Source organism: Pan paniscus, chromosome 16 (assembly GCF_029289425.2).
Source record: "Pan paniscus chromosome 16, NHGRI_mPanPan1-v2.0_pri, whole genome shotgun sequence".
NCBI lineage: Eukaryota > Metazoa > Chordata > Mammalia > Primates > Hominidae > Pan > Pan paniscus.
The window spans coordinates 81,667,901-81,690,140 of NC_073265.2; the positions used below are offsets into that span (position 1 = coordinate 81,667,901).

The 22,240-nt window shown below is 44.7% G+C and overlaps 1 protein-coding gene across 6 annotated transcripts in view; it reads left to right on the plus strand.

The window, feature by feature from the left end:
• Positions 1-22,240, plus strand: part of SLCO3A1 (solute carrier organic anion transporter family member 3A1) — a 320,979-nt gene that overhangs the window by 268,821 nt on the left and 29,918 nt on the right. For all 6 annotated transcript variants that reach the window (XM_034939452.3, XM_034939450.4, XM_034939451.4 and 3 more), the window contains 3 exons: positions 539-703; positions 6,120-6,318; positions 8,426-8,564. In XM_034939452.3, coding sequence (XP_034795343.2) covers positions 539-703; positions 6,120-6,318; positions 8,426-8,564 — 503 coding nt within the window. The remainder of the gene's footprint in view (positions 1-538; positions 704-6,119; positions 6,319-8,425; positions 8,565-22,240) is intronic.

Consider the following 22,240-nt stretch of genomic DNA (forward strand, 5'->3'; position numbering starts at 1 on the left):
TATTAGGCATGTACACATTTTGGAGAGCACAAGAATTTCATATCTTTCTTGAAACTGTTAAGTATATTTTCTTACACATATATATATATATAGATCCATCAATAGGTATATTGACATATACTTAAATATATTGATATTTATACTTTATTTTATATAAACACACACACACACTTTTTTTCTTTTGAGAAACAAACCCCAAACCCTTTGTTAGTAGAGGATGAAAATATCTTCTGACATTGCTTTAAAAAAATTTTAGTGTGTCTAGTGAACTGTAAGAAAAGTCCTAGTATAGTCTCTCCTGTTTTAGTAGAAGATAGTAATTGGCAACATGTCAGTGTATGCTTTGAAGCCAGAGATTTCACAATCATGGATGACTTATGGGGTGTAGATTTTGGCCTTAGCAACTGGGTACCTCTGGATGCTGTTTGCTGAAGTGGACAAGAGCAGGCCAAGAAGGGGCCTTAGGAGCAGGGGGCTATAAGATGGGAGCACAGGGTGTGACCTTGACCCTGACCATCTGCCTTTTCTCTCCCTGCAGTGATCCCGAAGGTCACCAAGCACCTGCTCTCAAACCCTGTGTTCACCTGCATCATCCTGGCCGCCTGCATGGAGATTGCAGTGGTGGCTGGCTTTGCTGCCTTTTTGGGGAAGTACCTGGAGCAGCAGTTTAACCTCACCACCTCTTCTGCCAACCAGCTGCTTGGTGAGTGTGTCCTTAGGCCTCCTGAGAGGGTCGGGGGAGGGTGTCCTGTGTGTAAGGCACTAAAAATTTACTGAGCCCTGCTGAAGAACCCCACTCTGCTCTGGGCCTACAGCAACAAGATACGTGTGGCCTCTGTGCACAAGAAATTTAAAGTATATTCTCAGAGTAAGATTTGCCTGCCTGGATCAATTGCTAAAAGCACATGATAATAAAGAGTGAAAATATGAAATGCACATTTGAGAGGCCAGTAAGTTGATAGATGGGTGTGAAATGGGAAATGTGGGGAAGCTGTGATGAAGAAGGATAAATCTTGAAAGGTTAGCAGGTTTTAATCAGCCACATAAAGTAAGAATATTCTTGGCAGCATGAAACCCATAGTTAACTGCAGAGCTTGGAAGCCATACACTCCCTACTCCTCCCTGTGCCCACAGCAGACATAACTAATGGATCATGACACTCCTTCTCCCCAAGGTCAGGCATGGCTTTACAGTTCTTTAAATCGTAGACTACAGGTTTCTACTCCCAATTGTTCAGAGTTGACATACTAAAGAAAACCAATTTGCACTCATGAGAAGCAGTGTTGCTCAGGCAGGGTAAGGAATGTGGTCCTGCAGCATGTCTTAGTTTGCTTTTTGTTTTGTGACAATATATCATCCTTTACTTCAAATGACAGGAAGCTGCATTTGTTGAGTTAATCAGCTGAGATGTTGATAAGTAGTGGACACAACAGCAACAGACATAGCAGTTAAACAAGAGGGAATAATCAACAATGGCTCTCAGGTTTCTGGCTTGGAGAGCTTGTGGTACCATTTGTAAAGACTGGAAATAACAAAGAAGAATCAGATCCATGCAAAGTTTCTGGATCAGACCTGAAGCTGTTGAGTGTGAGATGCCCATAGCATATCTAAGTGATGTCCAGTATTCAGCCGAGGGGTCAAGAAGGGTCTCTGGGATGATAATCGATATTATGTGTAGTAGTGGAGGTTCAGTTGCCTCAGTAAATCGATGGTAGTTGAGGACATCGGAGTGGAATTTACATAGGAAAAAATGTGTAGAGTTAAAAAAAGATAGGTGAAACCCCAACCTGAAGAAATAGAGGAGTCTGCGGAGAAATTTAAGCTACAGCACCCAAAAGAAATGCAGAGAATGTGGATCATGGAAGTCAAGGGTGAGATGATTCCAAGAAGAAAGCAGCCATCTGCAATGTGAGCAGTCAAGCAAGGTGAGGGCCCAAATGTCTCTGTTGGCTTTAATGATGAGGACAGTTTGCAGCCTGTGTGAGGGCTGTGTCCCTGAAGTGGCAGTGGTGGCACCCATTCTGTGGTGTGGAGGGCAGCCCATGAGAGGGAAGGAGTAGACAGTGAGCACGGGACTTAGCCAGGGGAGAAAGGAGAGAGGACATGGCCTGTGGCATGTGTTGGAGTCGAGGGAGGGAGTGGTGACTATGTGGTTGCTGGGACAGGAAAGACTTGAGCAGGTTTCTCAGTGGAGGGAAAGGAGCCCACAGCTGGAGATTTGCAGCAGAGAGAGGGAATGTGGTGGACAGCCCTTGACAGAGGAGCTCACCTGTTCTCCTGAAAGAGCAGAGGGAGGGACACGTGATGGAAGCTACTGAGAATGTGGTGATACAGCCAGGCATGGGGGCAGCTACAGCTCCACAGACTTCATCTTCTCTGTAAAGTAGGAGTCAGATTGTCTGCTGAGAGGAAAGGGAAGGTGATGCTTTCTGATCTTCCCCTTTAAAATCTCCTGTCATGTCACAAGATGGCCAAGAAACAAACACAAAGGTGCTAGCCATCATGAGTCATCAGAGAAATGTACATTGGAACCACAATGAGGTGCTGCTAAACATCCACCAGACTGATAGCACCAAGTGTTGGGGAGGATGTGGAGCCACTGGAACTCTCATACTTGGCCAGTGGGAATGCAAATGGGTGCCGCCACTTTGGAAAACTCTTTGGCTGTGCCTATTAAAGCTAACCATATGTCTATGCTGTGACCTGTCAGTTCCATTTCTGGTCATCTATCCAACAGAAATAAGTGTTTATGTTCACTCATTTACATAGCATATGTAATAATGTCCAGAGCTGTTTTATGCATAATGGACCCAAACTTGAAACAACCCAAATGTCCGTCAATGTAAAATGGATAAATTATGGAATGTTCTATGGTAAACTATTACACAGAATGAGAAAGAAAGAACTTTGATACATGCCTCAATGTGGTTGAGTCTCACAGAGTTGAAAGACATGAGACTCAAAAGAGCACATATTTAGATGAATTAACAAGAGGAATAGTTAATTGAGGTGACAGAGGCCAGAATAGTGGTTACCTTTGGGGGAAGCTAACTGGGAGGCACACCAGGGAGCCTCCTGGGCTGCTAGAAATGTCCTAAGGTTAATCTGAGCTGTAGTTACAGGGGTGTGTACAGACGCAAAAGTTCATCAGGCTGTTCCCTTAAGCTCTGTGTACTTCACAGGACATAACATATCTCAGTTTAAAAGGAAAAGTAGGCCAGGCGTGGTGGCTCACACCTGTAATCCCAACACTTTGGGAGGCTGAGGTGGGTGGATCACCTGAGGTCAAGAGTTCAAGACCAGCCTGGCCAACATGGTAAAACCCCATCTCTACTAAAAATACCAAAATTAGGCGTGTCATCCCAGCTACTTGGGAGGCTGAGGCAGTAGAATCGCTTGAACCCAGGAGGTGGAGGTTGCAGTGAGCCAAGATCGCGCCATTGCTTCCAGCCTGGGGGACAAGAGTGAGACTTCGTCTCGAAAAATAAGATAAATAAATAAATAAAATAAAATGTAAAACCCTATCACAATGATATGGCCAGATTACCACCCCTCTCCCTGGGAACTGCCAGGGTACCACAAGTCTTATGTTTTTCTTTTACACAAAGAACTCTCTACCACCCACCACTTGGTCAATTTTACCACCAAGAGGTATTGGCAAAATGCAGTCAGCCCTTTAATATCTGCCCGACAGAGACAGGGTAAAATACACCTCTTTATAATTAAAGTTGTAACTTCTTTGTTATCCCCAGGATCTCAGGTTTAGCCCTTCAGCACCTGAAGAGTTTCTCTCTCACCTGCTGACTTCTCTGCTGCTTTTTCTTCCATTTTGATTCCATTTGCACAGTTGGGCAGTGCTCTGTTTCAGAACAGATGCCTACATCTTCTATCGACAAACAAATCAATAGTCTTCAGGGCAGAAGGTCAAAAAAACAATTCTGCCTTATTGCGCCTTTCTGTCTCCCAGTGATTTCTGTCTGCTGGTGTGCTTGGCAGGAGGCACCTTCTCCTGCGCTGGGCAGTCCAGGCAAGCAGCACAGGTGCCCTCTGTGTGTGCTCTGCCCTTGGCGACAGTCCAGTCAGTGTGGACGCTGGAGGCTGGCTGCAGGAGGGGCTGGCAGTGGGCGGTTAGAGAAGGCAGACTTGGGAGATGAGGCCCAGGCAGTCATCCCAGAGCATCAGCACTGGCCCCCCTTCCACCCCTTGCGAAGTCATCAGCAAATGGGGCAGAGCTCAGAGAAGAGCAACACAGGTGATTAAGGAGCTGGTGGTGCTGATTTGTGAGTGAAGATAAAAAGGACTCAATCTGCATAGGTTAACGTAATGAGAATGGAATTTCAGGGAAGTTCTGATCACCGCCTGGAGTGTTAAGGACAACACATACATCAGGGAGGGAGGGGGCCTGACGATGGCTTGGAGAAAAGGTGTGAAAGCCTGTGATTGCCGTGGTTACCATCCTTGACAGGTGACACCCCCACTGTCTCTGCCAGGAAATGAAACAAAACACAGGCCTGCTTTCTGGGTGTGGGCATGTTGTCACTGATGTCCATTCACACACATCCAATCTGTTCCTTAGCTCATTCATTCTGAAAATAATACTTGGATGCCCACTCCGTGCTGGGTACCATGCTAGACACAGAGAAGCTAGGCGGGACTGAACAAGACAAAAAGGGTTTTTGTCCACAGGAAAGCTGTATCCTAGCAGAGAGAGAGAGAGAGAGCAAGAAACAAGAAACCCAAAAATAAATGAGGCTGCTTCAAAGAGCTGAGAGAGCCATGAAAACAGTACGGAATCTCAGGGTGGGGGTGCATGGCTCTCTACATAGGGTGGCCTGGGAAACCTGTCTGAAGAGAGTAGGGGCCAGCCAAGTAAACACATCGGGCAAGTGTCCCAGGAGAGGGAACTTCACGTGCAAAGCCTGGGGAAGCAGAACTGTTTGGCCTGTCCTAGGGAGAGAAAGGAGGGACAGTGGCATGGTTGGGATGGGCAGTGCGGCGCAGGATGAGGATAAAGAGGCACCCAGGAGCTGGCTCATGACATCACTCCTATACCAAGGGAAGAAAACCAAGCACAGATACTCCAAGAGCAGCAGATGATAAAGAGATATTATATGTCCTTTTAAGTATGACTTGTGCTGTTTTCTTGCAGAGCTATACCCCCTTATTATATTTTCTCATCCCAATATTAAAATTAATTTGCATTCCCTTAGCACATACCAGCTGGTTAATGTAGTCAGTTGACCTAGAGGTCTGTTGATTGGCAAGAAGGCAGCCTAGACTGGAAAATTGGCCATGCATCATCTACATGGTAGATAAATGACACGTGGCAATTGAAAGCTGAGTTTTAGATGAGATGAATCAGAATGGAGCAAAACCAACGCAGGAGCTTGGAACCCTGGGATCCTTTGGTCCTCCTAAAATGCCATGGTCTCTGCGAATCAGAAATAACAAGTTTATGGTCCTGCTCACTTGCAGATAGCCCTGGGTAGAAGAGAGAGAAAGGAAAAAATATATATGCCATTTATTCACCAAGAGCTACAAAACATATTGATTGATGCCACTTCCTGAGGGGTGGCGGAGCTGGTTCAAACACTCTCTCTATGGCCTGGTGAATTCCGTGACCTTTAGGTTAAACAGCCTCCGTACTTTCCGTGAAACCCTCCCTTCTTGCCTCATTAGAAGACGAGGAGAAAAATCCCTAAATGATCTCAAGTCCACTTCCCACATCATCTCAAAAATGCTCACAGAGCACATCACTGCTCCGTGATATGTACCCTCCCGAAGGCATGTCTGTGTTCCCAGTCTCTCTGACTCCATCTCTTGGTAGTCCCCTCTTCATCTTGTGTTTCTCCTGAGGGTGCCCCACTTAGCAGGACAGGTGCATGCACTTAGATTCATGAAGCAGAGTTGCTTTATGTCTGTCTCCCCCAGTTCTCCATGAGCTCCCTGGGGGCATAAATCAGGCCCTTCCTGAAGACTCCAGGGTCCCATGGAGGCAGTGACACCACAGTGGGGTCATAGGGCATTCACGGGACTCAGCCTTAGGCCTGCTGCCCGCCTGTCTGTAGACTGGCCCCACCTTCCCTGTTCACAGCCCTGCCCCTCTATTTTCCTTCCAGGGATGACTGCGATCCCGTGTGCTTGTCTGGGTATCTTCCTGGGAGGTCTTTTGGTGAAGAAGCTCAGCCTGTCTGCCCTGGGGGCCATTCGGATGGCTATGCTTGTCAACCTGGTGTCCACTGCTTGCTACGTCTCCTTCCTCTTCCTGGGCTGCGACACTGGCCCTGTGGCTGGGGTTACAGTTCCCTATGGAAACAGGTGAGTACTGGCAGTGTCTGCCGCCTTCCTGCCCGTTCAGGGACCCTGGCAGTCTCCCTCTGCAGTAGGTTGAGGGAACCAGCTTTGTTCCTAGTGACCTGAGGAGACGCATCACGGCTGCCTCTGCATCTTACTGTCCACGTTGGAGAATCAGTAGAACCCTCTGGGCTGAGAAAGCAGACCTTTCCACTCAAAGGCTGGGAAGCACTGGGGGAGAAGAGAAGCCGTTTCCTCCCTGGCAGACTCACATCACGATTTTTGGCATTTGACTTTAGGAAAAATGTGAAGAGAGAAAATAAAAATTTTAATTCAAAATTCAGCTCAAAATAAAAGACAGAATTGATTTGATTTCAACAATTCCTGAAACTATCAGAAGCTGTCATTAGGCTCACATGGCAATTATAGGATCTGGCCCATGGCAGGTATTCTTAAGTGTAGCGATGGAAAGGGGGAGAAAAAGGGAGGTGGAGGGAAGGGAGGGAGGAAGAGAAGGAAGTTAGTTCTCATAGGACCACTTTTCTTTCTTCCTAGTTTTTATCCCAAGACTTGGGACTAGAGTCCAGTGAGAATTGCCCTTAGAGGGAATTATGGGGAGTCTTCAGCTATCCAGTGTCAATAGCTGTCCCCTTTTCCACATGGGACTGAGGCTGCCTTGGAAATCCAGCCTGGAGCATCGAGGCTGAGGCATGGCTGGCCTGCAGGTTACCAGTTTCTCTCTCTAGAGCCAGACTCTTCCTCCAAGCAGACCACGAGGCCTGCTTCTGCACTTGTGCCGGAAGATGCAGTGGAGCCAGGGCTTCTCTGCCACCCACAAGGGTGAGCAGGCAGAGTGGGAGAGCAGAACAGAGGCAGCTTTCTGTATGTCTGTGTACAATCCAGGCACCATGTGCCCCTCCTTCCCCTTTACACCATCACGGGGTTGCCCCTTCCAATCCCCACCCCAGCCTGGCCCCGACTTCGTGTTCAGATATGTCTTCTTCCCGTTTGCACCTGCTATGCATAACAGCTGTCTCAAGCAGCAGACTGCTCAACTCCCAAGTAGTAAAGTGTAGTGGTTAGGAGCACAAGGTCTTACTATAATGACGTTATTCTTCCATGAAAAAGAAAAGAAAAGTGTATATCCTACAGTCAGACAGCCCTAGTTCCAGTGCCTCCTCTACCATTTATGACTTCTGTACTTTTGGACAAGTCACTTAACCTGGCTGTGCCTCGGTTTCTTCTCTAAAGCCCATGGGGTTATAATGAGAATAAATGAAATAATCCATGCAGTACTTTGAATAGTGCATGACACATAAATTGCCGGGTGTCGCCATCGTCACCTTTATTATTATGAAGTGCTCTGAGCCTTAGGAGACATAGCTGAAAATGATCAGACTAAAGAAGAGACATTTCCTCTCTTATAGAGCTAATACACTCACTCTACCCTTTTGTTCTTTTTTCAATTTGCTTGCTCTAGATAACTTTGCCTTTAATGATGCAAAGGAAAATTAAAACATCTTAGTGTTATTTTTCTCAGGACATTGAATCAATTAGACAATAATTATTGAAGTCAGTCTGGTTGAAGCAGTGTAGTAAGTAAGCATCATGAGGCTTCCTGACTGTAGGGGAGGAATAAAGCAAAGAGACAAGAACCAGCCCAAAGAGGGAAGAAGTTAAATCCTCAGTGGTGCAGGCATAGCAGTGTTCAGGACAGGGGGATAAGCTGAGGCCTTAGCAATCAGGAGAGGCATCGTGGAGGGGGTGGCCCTGAGCAGTCCCAACTGCCACCAGCCCAGGGGGCACATCAATACCAGTGATAAAAAGCATCTTCCTCCTCGCTTCATGAGAGGGGCTGGAGTGGACTCAGCTCCCACCCAGCCCACCACCCAAGCTGGCATCATTGGCCAGGGCACAACCCACGTAGCTCTCAGCAGTGGCCCTGGGCTGCTCCTTGCTGGACAGGATAGGTTAAGGTTGGTAAAGGAAAAGGGAAGGGGGAACCAGGTAACAATCCCATAAGCAGGGTACCACGCGACTCATCACAACAGAGGCAAAAGGCTGTCACTGGGGGCATCTGATTCCGAATTGACCTGTTTCTAATGGCTTCCATGTTTCCTTTCTTTTCCAGCACAGCACCTGGCTCAGCCCTGGACCCCTACTCGCCCTGCAATAATAACTGTGAATGCCAAACCGATTCCTTCACTCCAGTGTGTGGGGCAGATGGCATCACCTACCTGTCTGCCTGCTTTGCTGGCTGCAACAGCACGGTAATGGGATGGGGCAGGGGATTCAGGCAGCTAAAGTGGCTTAAAACCCAAGTTTTTGCCCAGGTTGTTCGCCTTCCCTGTGACTTTTTCTTAGCTGTTGCCTTGCTGTAGTGGAAGATGTTCCATCAGCAGGATGAGAGGACTGATGCAGATCTTCTTGCTAAATCAAGTGGGTTTGTGGGAAGTCTCATTGGGCAACTGAAAGTAAAAATTCAAAGGAAGCTGTATATATGGAACCAAAGGAAAAGATGGTGGTTCAAGGTACTTGCAGAGTGTCAATGGAATAGGATGTCTGCATGGGTAGTGAGCTCCCCATCACCAGAAGTATATCAAGAGAGGCTTAAAAACCATTTATCAGGAAAGACTTCTTCCAGACCTGAAACACTCTGACACCAATTCAGCTTCTTTCCTACCCAGTTTGCTTTGCCATTTTCCTCCTAACTAAATGCCTCCCACCTCTTTCCATGTTCCTGACACATTTTTGGGAGGAGGTGGGTTGCTTTTTCCTGCTTAGCGTGGATTTTACAATTGGCTGTCAGCCCACAGCTTTCCACGCTCTCTCCCTGAAAACCTGATGCTAAGTGACGGGTCATCCATTGGTGCTGATCCCACCTTCCAGGAGTCCTTGGCACCTGCCCTGTGGAGGCCCCGCCCCCTTCTCTTGCTTGGACCCGAGCAGTAGGTCCTACCTGGCCTCCCAGGATGGCCCCTTATGTCCTTCGTTTTCTTCAACACTGCAGTCAGAAGGGTTTCTGTAACATAGCAAATGACCCTTTCTCATGCTACTCTGTCAACTAGAAGATCAGTTCTAGGTGCCACGTGTCTTCAGCTCTACTTCCTTTCAGTTTGTGGTGTTCAGCTTCCCCCATACAACCTGTCTTTTCATACACCTCCCTCCAGCTGGACAGGTCCTACTCACCGGTCAGTAGCCTCCTCCAATGTCCCCTCCTCTGAAACCATCCCTTCCCTTTTTATCTTTGGGGTTTTTCTCCCTGAAATCCTTTGGTACCTCTTTGTCCTAAAGACACTGTTCTCACTTTATTACGGTGATTTGCTAGAAGTGTCTGTCATCTGCTCTGGTCTTTGGATTTCTTAAGCAAGGGCCAGCACCCAGAAGTACTCCATGAATGTCTGTGCAAGGCATAGTGGGAAGGAAAATATGAACCCCCAGTGGCAGCTTTCAAGGGACTTAGAGTTGAGATCATTAGCTGCTGCTTCTTCCTACATCTTATATCTTTCAGGAGCAGCAATTTCTCTGAAAGAAGAAAAATGGATCATTTATTTTCATTTTCAAAGATTTCATTTTTCCTTGTATTTAACGTTTAGATTCCTGGCCAGTTATTAACATTTTCTATAGAGAAAATAAATCACCATGGGGGGTGGGTGGGAGAAACTGATTTTTTAAAATTAGATGATAAAGCAATTTCTTTATGTGAGTGGAAATAAATTTTAAAAGAAGGGATGGGCCTTGAGAATGGTTCAAATAAAAACACAAGCCATTATTTTTCATGACAACAATTTCATTAACATTTTAATATCCAGAAAGTTACATTATAAATCAGTCTCGGTTATTGTCCTGTTATAAGAATTAAATTGACTCAATATAGTCTAGTGTCCTGAGACCAAATGAGTCTCTATTCCAGGGAATGCACTGACCAAAAAAATTATCTTAAAAATTGCATTTCCCCTGATCTTGCATGTACAGGAGTCTTATTGAATCAGAGCCTTACCAGGCCCATCTGTGGCTGCATCCCACTGCTGAAACAGCAAAGCTGGAGAATACAGTTATCAGACTGCAAGCTTCTCTGCTTACCTCTGGACCTACTGTTTGTCCCCCAGACACCTGCCTTTTATTCACATTACTCGAGGCCTCACATTGTCTGCTGGGGTGTAGGTGAGGCAAGGAGGGTATTCTCATGCAATTGCAATGCAGAGACAGAGAAACCACCAGGCCCCAGAGCTGGGGTGAGGCATACAGTGCCTTCCCTGCAGAGGCAGATCTCTAGATGCCCTGACTTCCAACAAGTGGATGAGGGATTTGGAGACCCAGAGCAATGCTTATCCTGGAAAGGGACCCTTGTGACAGTCTAGCCTTAAAAACAACCACAACCATAAAACTTGCAGCAGCAGCAGCAAGCTTTGTCGAGAGCCTATTAAGGTCCAGGTAATGGGGACTTCCGCGTGTCACTCGTGGCCCATGGCAGCTTGGTCCAGAGTCAGAGAAATCTCAGGCCAGCATCCAAAAATGAGTGAAAAGCAATTTAAATCTTTTAAATCTCTGCTGCAGTATTTTGAGAAAATGCCAAATGGTGGCTATATTCCTGGTATGTGTACTCCCTCCCTCGCCCCCTTTTTTCTCCACTCTTCTTGTCTCCAAGTTCGGGGGGGGGGGAAAAAAAAAAAAAAAAAAACTCTTTGACAAGCTAAAACCTTTTACCTCCTCCTTTTCACAGTGATCCCCTGGAATTCTCCACCTTCCCCAATGTGAGTTCAGCCATTTTCCCTGGTTTCATCAATTCTTCCACCCACGGCCTCAACCCTGTGTATATTATCTCATTGATCCTCCCAGCACCCTTGGGAAATAGGTGTTCTTCTTATTTCCTGAATACAGATGAGGTTAGTCACTTGCCCAAGGCCATGCAATAGGAAGTGGGGGATCTGGCTTTTGAATGTAGGGTCTGTCCAATGTCGAGTACACATGGACACCAAGAAAGGAAAAATAGTGTCTCCCTCTGCACCTCCCCTAAGAGGTCTACCTTTTTTCTACCTCTTCAAACATGCACTTCTCATTCGAGACATTTATTTGGCCTTTACCATCTGGCCCTGGCTGCCTCTCCAGCCTCAACCTCCCTATTCCTCCCACCTCTTTTTTTTTTTTTTTTTTTTGAGACAGGGTCTTGCTCTGTCACCCAGGCTGGAGTGCAATGGCACAACCTCGGCTCACTGCAACCTCTGCCTCCCGGGTTCAAGTGATTCTCCTGCCTCAGCCTCCCAAGTAGCTGGGATTATAGGCACACACCACCACACCCAGCTAGTTTTTTATATTTTTGGTAGAGACGGGGTTTTTCACCGTGTCAGCCAGGCTGGTCTTGAACTCCTGACCTCAAGTGATCCACCCGTCTCGGCCTCCCAAAGTGCTGGGATTACAAGGCCTCTCACCTCTTAAAGAGCCACTTGGTAAGTGGAACTTGCAGTTCCCCAACACATCAAGCTCTCCCTGCCCCTGGGCCTTTGCACGTGTTGTTTCTCTTATCTGCAGCAGTCTCTCCCTTCTAAGCTCTGTCTTATCTCTCAGGGCTGTCTCTCCTTCACCACTGCTGAGAAGCCTTCTCCAGCTCATTGCTTCCTCCAGGGCTGTGTTAGTGCCCTTCCTGCAAACCCCTATTGCCCCTGCTCTTGCCTAGCAAGGCTCTCACCTCACCTGTTCTAATGGCTCATTTACTCTGGCACCTCCCTCATTAAGCTGCAGGGACAGGGGCTCTGTTATGGACCCTTGCATTCTCACTGTCAGCCATGGCTCTGGATAAAGGCCCCAGGCTTTCTCAACACCCAGCTGGAGGCCCTGTACTGACCTCAGAGAGCCCCAGGGATCCAGGGGTAATACCATTCTCTTGTTTAGCAGTTGGCAAGTGGGTAGGTTGGATGGTGCCAGTTTCAGTACTAAAGACCTGATCCTTGCTCACCACTCACCACTTTATCGTTTCCATCAAGACGTGAAAATTCCCCATAACTCAATTAGATGTAAATAAGTCACTCATCAAATAATTCTGATTATAGGGAAATCTGATTAGTGTTAGTGGTTTCCTGATATTAAACTTTTCTTCCTGCTCTGGATTGGATTTTTTTTTTTTTCTTATATCTCCTTGAGTGATAGCAATGGAAGTTTCCAGGCCTGCATTTAATGTACGACTTCTAATTCTTCTCACTGCATATGACCAGGAAGGGTGACCAAAAAAAAATTGAGTTAATTCTGTAAATTTCCTTTGGCGTGAATATATGGTCCAGATTGTTTCTGTACCTTTCACTTTCAGAAGTAATTATTCCAACAGAAGCATGTTAGTATGCTGTGGACTGATTGCTGTAAGTTGTATCCTTTTGATGTACTAAATAATTGACTAGAAAAAAAAAAAACTTCCATCAGCCACCAATAGAATGTTGAAAGTCAGTATGAGTCCAGCACTGCAGTTTGTAGGGTACTAATGATAGATGACTAATTCATCCCCCCCATTCCAGGCAACAAATATTTATTGAGCACCTGTTTCAGCGAAATGCCAAGTAGGTTCTGTGGCGGGGAGGAGGACAGCTCCATTATGGGCCCAGGCAGGCAGCTCATGGTTCAGTGTGACGGGTCTCAATACAGGCTGCACCTTAGGATCACGTGGGAGCTTTTAAAACATGAGGCCCCGCTCTCAGAGATTCTGATTCCCTTATTTTGGAGTAAGATCCATGCATCAGTATTTTTTTAACCTCCTCAAATGTTTTTGATTTGTAACCAGGATGGAGAACCGCTGTTCTAATACAGGGCTTCTCAGTCACGGCACTATTGACATTTTGGGCCAGATAATGGATTGTCATGAGGCGCTGCCCTATGCACTGTGTGTTTAGCAGCATCCCTGGGCTCTCCCCACCAGATGCCACCCCTGCCCTCCCCACCCACAAGTTCCGACAACTGTAAATGTCTCCAGACATTGCCACATGTCCCTTGGGGGATATCATCACCCCCAGTGAAGAACCACTGCTGTCATAGAAGGGATGAGGCATGTTCTATAAATTGTGTCTTTCTTGAAAAAGATCAGCATCTAAGCTGACACTGAGTATTCATCATTCAGTCTCTTTTTTCTTCTCACCATGACCATATTTGCCCACTATAAAAACCAACTGGAGAGTTAGATATGCCATATAGCAGGGGTCCCCCACCTCTAGCACCAGTGCCAGTCTGCGGTACTGATACTGTTGGGAACTGGGCCGCACAGCAGGAGGTGAGTGGCAGGTGAGCAAAGCTTTATCTGTATTTATAGCCGCTCCCCATCGCTCACATTACTGCCTGAGCTCTGCCTCCTGTCAGATCAGCAGTGGCACTGGATTCTTATAGGAGCATGAACTTACTGTGAACTACGCACGTGAGGGATCTAGGGTGCATGTGCCTTAGGGGAATCTAATGCCCGATGATCTGTCATTGTCTCCCATCATCCCTAGATGGGACCGTCTAGTTACAGGAAAACAAGCTCAGGGCTCCCACTGATTCTACTTTATGGTGAATTGTATAATTACATTTCATTATATAATACAATGTAATAATAGAAATAAAGCGCATGATAAATGTAATGTGCTTGAATCATCCTGAAACTATCCCCCAGACCCCACTGGTCAGTGGAATAATTGTCTTCCACAAAACTGGTCCTTGGTACCAAAAAGGCTGGAGACCTCTTCCATAAAGCATGTTGCAGCACAGGAAACAGTGTGTCTGCCCTGAAGATACATTTAATGTGGCCTGAGCCAAAGTTTAACTGGGCCTCCCTGAAAAAGTTGGAAGATAGCTATCATGGGACCTGCAACCCAGTAGGGCAGTGGTTGGCTGGAACTGAGAAGCGCTGGCCTTTTGGGCAGGACATTTGCTGTCTACTTAGACACAGCCCCCACCACTGGCCATCCCTTACACCTGAGCCATTTTTCAAATTTATGTTTCCTGTCTGGTTCCAAAGGCTTACAGTTTGCAGCCCTCCTCATATAGCCTGGCCCTGTCTGCCAGAGCTGATTTAAAAGTCTGTACTTATCCTGGTAATGGCTTGTCAGAAGGGACTTGTGACTATTCTGAAATCAAACCCTACTGGGTCATCGCCACCTGGGACACCTGACATATCTCAGGCCCTCTGCTAGGCATTGTAAGTGTAGAGATGAATAAGGAAAGGAGCTCATGTTTACTATAAAATGAGATGTCATATTATTAATAGAGGTATGTCCAAGGGAGCACCCAAAGCAACACCTAACCTTACCTTACAATATAGTTAAGTGAAAAGAACACATTGTAAAATATATAGACAATAATCCCTTTTGATAAAGAAACATCTAAATATATGCATATCTTTGCATAAAAAATATTGGAAGAACATATAGCCATCCATTCATAGATGGATACTTCAGGTTAGGGGCTGAAAAACTAAATTTTGCTTATTTGTTTCCAGTTTTTGTTTATATTTCAAAAATATCTAAAATGATTATCACTTTTCCAATGAGGAACAGATTTTTTTAATTTAAAAAATCCAACATTAAAGGTTAGGTGGTTAGGTTAGGTTCTAAAAGAGGGAAGCAGCTGTGTAGACAAATCAGTGAACTTGCAGTATCAGGCCTGCTGGGGTAGAAATTGGCTCTGGGTGGGGCAGGGGTGGAAGGAGGGAGTGGGCATGTTCTCCACTGGCGGATGGGGTGAATGAGACCCCCATCTCTGAAAAGATGTAAAAAAAATTAGCAGGGCAGGTGGCTCACTTGAGCCCAGGAGTTGGAGGGGGAGACGTGGCAAGGGCCAGGCTTTCATCATGAAGGGTAGTGGGTGTTTGGTAGCCAGGCATGGAAGGACATTCCAGCCGGAAGAGTGCACAGGCTGAGGTGTGACAATTTGGACCTCATGATGCAGGCAGGTTTGGAGTTGGAAGAGAGAAAGCTGGAGGGAGAGATGGAGAGGCCCCGTGTTCCTTCAGAGTTGCGGTCACGCCTTTCACCTTTCCGTGATCTCCCCACTGTGTCCTATGTTAGATAGCTGGAGCAGAGTGAGCCTTTCTGCTCCCCAAATAAAAACCCCCTTCCTCCCCTCAGCAGGAGATAATTGAGATCTAACAGGACGTGCTCAGGCTCACGCGCCACAGGTTACCGGGGTGCAAGGTGGAAGGAGGTCTTGCTATCATCTCAGAATTTTTCTCCCTGGCCATTATTCTTCAGCCAGTGACCCCGCAAGGGAAGAAGAGATCGTATTTCTTCTTGCAGTTTTTCAGTGTCCCCTTTGCCTTGATCTTGTAGGTTGCCATTGGCGCCCTTTGTGATGAGATCTGAGGGTTATGTCTGGAAATACCAGCTTTGGTTGAACCAATGAAGTGAAGAGATGCTAAGCTACAAAAAGACAGTAATAAATGACAGGAGACTGTCTGAGGAACGTCAGTGACTTATGAGAAAATCCATAAGTGTCTGGGACTCAGGGAAGTATGTTGCCATTCAAAGGAAAACACCCCACTTTATTGTGGTGGTGTCCCACGTTCTTTGATATCTCAGCTATTAGAACATCAGGTGCAAAAGATCAAAGATCTCACAGGCAAAAGCAGGAAGAGCATGGCCTGTGGTGGTACTCCCCGGTAAAGTCCCTTTATGAACATTTCTAGAAACTGCCAGAGCCAGGCATGGTGGCATGCCTCTGTAATCCCATCTACTCAGGAGCTGAGGAGGGGAGGAGCACTTGAGGCCCTAAACTTGAGACCAGCTTGGGCAACATAGTGAGACCCCTATCTCTGAAAAGATAAAAAATGAGGCAGGCAGGTGGCTTACTTGAGCCCAGGAGTTTGAGGCTGCAGTAAGCTATGATCATGCCACTGCACTGCAAACTAAGACCTCATCTCTGAAAAAAGGAAAGAGAAAAGAAATTTTCATGTATCTCTGCTAACTGCTTTCAAGGAGGAAAAGCAAAAACAGTATTCCAGGGGCGATCCTCTACCTTTCAAGTTTCCATAGAAGGCTCTTAATACAAATATCCCCATACCATCCTCTTAGAAAAATAATCTTTCCACCTTGAACTTCGCTTCCTTTGTACAATTAATAGGGATCGATCATCAGGATTGGATGTGGGGGGAAAATAACAAGCAGAAAACAACTTTATTTGCCAGTATTTTTGAAACACTGCTGAGCAGTATCTTGTTCTTCTAATACCGGCTGTCAAAATAGCATGCCGACTGCTTCCTTCATCAATAGAAAACAAATCCAAGATTCCAGAGAGTCATTTTTCTATTTTTGTGGTCTCTAGCCTTCTTGTAATTATTTATTCTCATCATTGTATGTGAATAGAAACATTTCTCAATTGAAATTAATGACTGAAGGTGGAACAGAAATACAGTTTTCAGTGATGTGCTATTCTTTCATTGATTTCTTTATTTTATAACATTTTCCATTTTGAATACATTTATATGATTCAAAAGCCAAAAAGTATAAAAAGGAGGATATGAGGGACTCTCCCTTTCACCTGTGTCCACTATTTACTTCTTCCTCAACCTGCCAAATAGATGATTGCTGTCCTTGGTTTCTTGTACATCCTTCTGGATTTTTTACTGCACATAAAAGGCCCTATTCTGTACCTCACTATTTTGTTTGGCTTTTTCAGTTAATAGTTTACCTGGGAGTTATTTCTAAATTAGTACATAAGGGATGTTCTTCTACCTTTTTTATGGCTATATAGTCTTCCATCGCGTGGACCAAGTAGTCTGTCTTTTTTTTTTTTTTTAATTATACTTTAAGTTTTAGGGTACATGTGCACATTGTGCAGGTTAGTTGCATATGTATACATGTGCCATGCTGGTGTGCTGCACCCACTAACTCGTCATCTAGCATTAGGTATATCTCCCAATGCTATCCCTCCCCCCTCCCCACAGCAGTCCCCAGAGTGTGATGTTCCCCTTCCTGTGTCCATGTGATCTCATTGTTCAATTCCCACCTATGAGTGAGAATATGCGGTGTTTGGTTTTTTGTTCTTGCGATAGTTTACTGAGAATGATGATTTCCAATTTCATCCATGTCCCTACAAAGGACATGAACTCATCATTTTTTATGGCTGCATAGTATTCCATGGTGTATATGTGCCACATTTTCTTAATCCAGTCTATCATTGTTGGACATTTGGGTTGGTTCCAAGTCTTTGCTATTGTGAACAGTGCCGCAATAAACATACGTGTGCATGTGTCTTTATAGCAGCATGATTTATAGTCCTTTGGGTATATACCCAGTAATGGGATGGCTGGGTCCAATGGTATTTCTAGTTCTAGATCCCTGAGGAATCGCCACACTGACTTCCACAATGGTTGAACTAGTTTACACTCCCACCAACAGTGTAAAAGTGTTCCTATTTCTCCACATCCTCTCCAGCACCTGTTGTTTCCTGACTTTTTAATGATCACCATTCTAACTGGTGTGAGATGGTATCTCATTGTGGTTTTGATTTGCATTTCTCTGATGGCCAGTGATGATGAGCATTTTTTCATGTGTTTTTTGGCTGCATAAATGTCTTCTTTTGAGAAGTGTCTGTTCATGTCCTTCGCCCACTTTTTGATGGGGTTGTTTGTTTTTTTCTTGTAAATTTGTTTGAGTTCATTGTAGATTCTGGATATTAGCCCTTTGTCAGATGAGTAGGTTGCGAAAATTTTCTCCCATTTTGTAGGTTGCCTGTTCACTCTGATGGTAGTTCCTTTTGCTGTGCAGAAGCTCTTGAGTTTAATTAGATCCCATTTGTCAATTTTGTCTTTTGTTGCCATTGCTTTTGGTGTTTTGGACATGAAGTCCTTGCCCATGCCTATGTCCTGAATGGTAATGCCTAGGTTTTCTTCTAGGGTTTTTATGGTTTTAGGTCTAACGTTTAAGTCTTTAATCCATCTTGAATTGATTTTTGTATAAGGTGTAAGGAAGGGATCCAGTTTCAGCTTTCTACATATGGCTAGCCAGTTTTCCCAGCACCATTTATTAAAGAGGGAATCCTTTCCCCATTGCTTGTTTTTCTCAGGTTTGTCAAAGATCAGATAGTTGTAGATATGCGGCGTTATTTCTGAGGGCTCTGTTCTGTTCCATTGATCTATATCTCTGTTTTGGTACCAGTACCATGCTGTTTTGGTTACTGTAGCCTTGTAGTATAGTTTGAAGTCAGGTAGTGTGATGCCTCCAGCTTTGTTCTTTTGGCTTAGGATTGCCTTGGCGATGCGGGCTCTTTTTTGGTTCCATATGAACTTTAAAGTAGTTTTTTCCAATTCTGTGAAGAAAGTCATTGGTAGCTTTATGGGGATGGCATTGAATCTGTAAATTACCTTGGGCAGTATGGCCATTTTCACAATATTGATTCTTCCTACCCATGAGCATGGAATGTTCTTCCATTTGTTTGTATCCTCTTTTATTTCCTTGAGCAGTGGTTTGTAGTTCTCCTTGAAGAGGTCCTTCACATCCCTTGTAAGTTGGATTCCTAGGTATTTTATTCTCTTTGAAGCAATTGTGAATGGGGGTTCACTCATGATTTGGCTCTCTGTTTGTCTGTTGTTGGTGTATAAGAATGCTTGTGATTTTTGTACATTGATTTTGTATCCTGAGACTTTACTGAAGTTGCTTATCAACTTAAGGAGATTTTGGGCTGAGACAGTGGGGTTTTCTAGATATACAATCATGTCGTCTGCAAACAGGGACAATTTGACTTCCTCTTTTCCTAATTGAATACCCTTTATTTCCTTCTCCTGCCTAATTGCCCTGGCCAGAACTTCCAACACTATGTTGAATAGGAGTGGTAAGAGAGGGCATCCCTGTCTTGTGCCAGTTTTCAAAGGGAATGCTTCCAGTTTTTGCCCATTCAGTATGATATTGGCTGTGGGTTTGTCATAGATAGCTCTTATAATTTTGAAATACGTCCCATCAATACCTAATTTATTGAGAGTTTTTAGCATGAAGGGTTGTTGAATTTTGTCAAAGGCTTTTTCTGCATCTTTTGAGATAATCATGTGGTTTTTGTCTTTGGCTCTGTTTATATGCTGGATTACATTTATTGATTTGTGTATATTGAACCAGCCTTGCATCCCAGGGATGAAGCCCACTTGATCATGGTGGATAAGCTTTTTGATGTGCTGCTGGATTCGTTTTGCCAGTATTTTATTGAGGATTTTTGCATCAATGTTCATCAAGGATATTGGTCTAAAATTCTCTTTTTTGGTTGTGTCTCTGCCCGGCTTTGGTGTCAGAATGATGCTGGCCTCATAAAATGAGTTAGGGAGGATTCCCTCTTTTTCTATTGATTGGAATAGTTTCAGAAGGAATGGTACCAGTTCCTCCTTGTACCTCTGGTAGAATTTGGCTGTGAATCCATCTGGTCCTGGACTCTTTTTGGTTGGTAAACTATTGATTATTGCCACAATTTCAGCTCCTGTTATTGGTCTGTTCAGAGATTCAACTTCTTCCTGGTTTAGTCTTGGGAGAGTGTATGTGTTGAGGAATTTATCCATTTCTTCTAGATTTTCTAGTTTATTTGCATAGAGGTGTTTGTAGTATTCTCTGATGGTAGTTTGTATTTCTGTGGGATCATTGGTGATATCCCCTTTATCATTTTTTATTGTGTCTATTTGATTCTTCTCTCTTTTTTTCTTTATTAGTCTTGTTAACGGTCTATCAATTTTGTTGATCCTTTCAAAAAACCAGCTCCTGGATTCATTAATTTTTTGAAGGGTTTTTTGTGTCTCTATTTCCTTCAGTTCTGCTGTGATTTTAGTTATTTCTTGCCTTCTGCTAGCTTTTGAATGTGTTTGCTCTTGCTTTTCTAGTTCTTTTAATTGTGATGTTAGGGTGTCAATTTTGGATCTTTCCTGCTTTCTCTTGTGGGCATTTAGTGCTATAAATTTCCCTCTACACACTGCTTTGAATGTGTCCCAGAGATTCTGGTATGTTGTGTCTTTGTTCCCGTTGGTTTCAAAGAACATCTTTATTTCTGCCTTCATTTCGTTATGTACCCAGTAGTCATTCAGGAGCAGGTTGTTCAGTTTCCATGTAGTTGAGCGGTTTTGAGTGAGATTCTTAATCCTGAGTTCTAGTTTGATTGCACTGTGGTCTGAGAGATAGTTTGTTATAATCTCTGTTCTTTTACATTTGCTGAGGAGAGCTTTACTTCCAAGTATGTGGTCAATTTTGGAATAGGTGTGGTGTGGTGCTGAAAAAAATGCATATTCTGTTGATTTGGGGTGGAGAGTTCTGTAGATGTCTATTAGGTCCGCTTGGTGCAGAGCTGAGTTCAATTCCTGGGTATCCTTGTTGACTTTCTGTCTAGTTGATCTGTCTAATGTTGACAGTGGGGTGTTACAAGTCTCCCATTATTAATGTGTGGGAGTCTAAGTCTCTTTGTAGGTCACTCAGGACTTGCTTTATGAATCTGGGGGCTCCTGTATTGGGTGCATATATATTTAGGATAGTTAGCTCTTCTTGTTGAATTGATCCCTTTACCATTATGTAATGGCCTTCTTTGTCTCTTTTGATCTTTGTTGGTTTAAAGTCTGTTTTATCAGAGACTAGGATTGCAACCCCTGCCTTTTTTTGTTTTCCATTTGCTTGGTAGATCTTCCTCCATCCTTTTATTTTGAGCCTATGTGCAAGTAGTCTGTCTTTAACCAGTCTCTTATCAATGAGCATCCAGACTGCTGCAAAACTTGAGCTCTGACCAACCACATTGTGACTCATATTGTATATATGTCCTTTTGTGCCTGGGCAGGTCTGTCTGTTGGATATGTTCTCGTAGAACGGACAAGCCTGTTCCCCCTGTCCTCCGGGTCAACAAACTTGTCAGGTCTGTTCTGGGAGCTCAGTGGCCACCTTATTATTAACATGAAGTGTCATGGTACATTTTATTGACAGTAAAGCTAGATCCCGCCACCCCCCAAGTTTGGATGCCAAGCAGAGAATTCACCTCTCCCAGGGGCAGCAGGGACTGCATTTCTTCCCAGAGAATGGCAAACCAGGAAGACACTGCTTTGCCTTTGAAATAGGGATTGAAAATGGGGTCATTTGCCAATTCTGCAATCATAAACTAATCTGAAGTCTGGTATACTTTCTTACTAGTTAATTGTCTTAGGGACAGCCAGAGAAAGCATTAGGGGACATATGACTTCATTCAGACCATGGGAGTCTACAGGTCAGTTCCAAGATACACCTGCTTTTTGGATTGGCCAAATAGAACTATGCTATTGGGGTTTGGGGTGAGAATTAGGATCCCAGCCTTTATCATCCCCTTAAATTAGACTGCTGTCTCACATCCAGCTTTTCAAACTTTTTATAGCTCAAAGCATTTGCAGATCTAGGGCTTCCCATGTAGGTGCCCAGTTACTGCCAGCTGAAGGGGTATCCCCTACTTCGCCTTTTCCCTTCACATCAAAGTTGAAAACCCCATTTTTGGAAATCATCTCTCTGCACTCTGGGAAAGGTGAAACTACCTAAGTCCTCATCTGCAGTTCTTCCTACCACACTCGGACATCTGAGTGGAAGATCCCTCCTTAAGAGCCTCACGACCTTATGCACCCATCTCCCTTAGCACAACGTTGGACAAATCTGGGCTCTTATGTCACACAAGCCCAATAAAGGAGCTTCCTACCCCTTGCCATCTGACCACAACTGCAGCATTTTCCCTTGGATCTCCTGCTGGAGAGGTTACAGGGCTGCCCCAGCCTGTTCCCCATGTGTGGGACCACCCAGCCCATCCTGGTGGATTGACTCATTGGATGGAAAAGGAAACCCATCCAAGTCCTTGCACAGATCACTCTGGCATCTCCTCCCCAGCCTCTTTCACAGCTATGAATAAATTAAATCTGAATAAATAAATACAGATTTGCCTAGAACCTTTAGGAGAGATCCATCCATTTCCAGCTTTTCCTCTTGGACACCAACAAACAGACATTTTCATTGGTCTTGTGCCCGTCTCT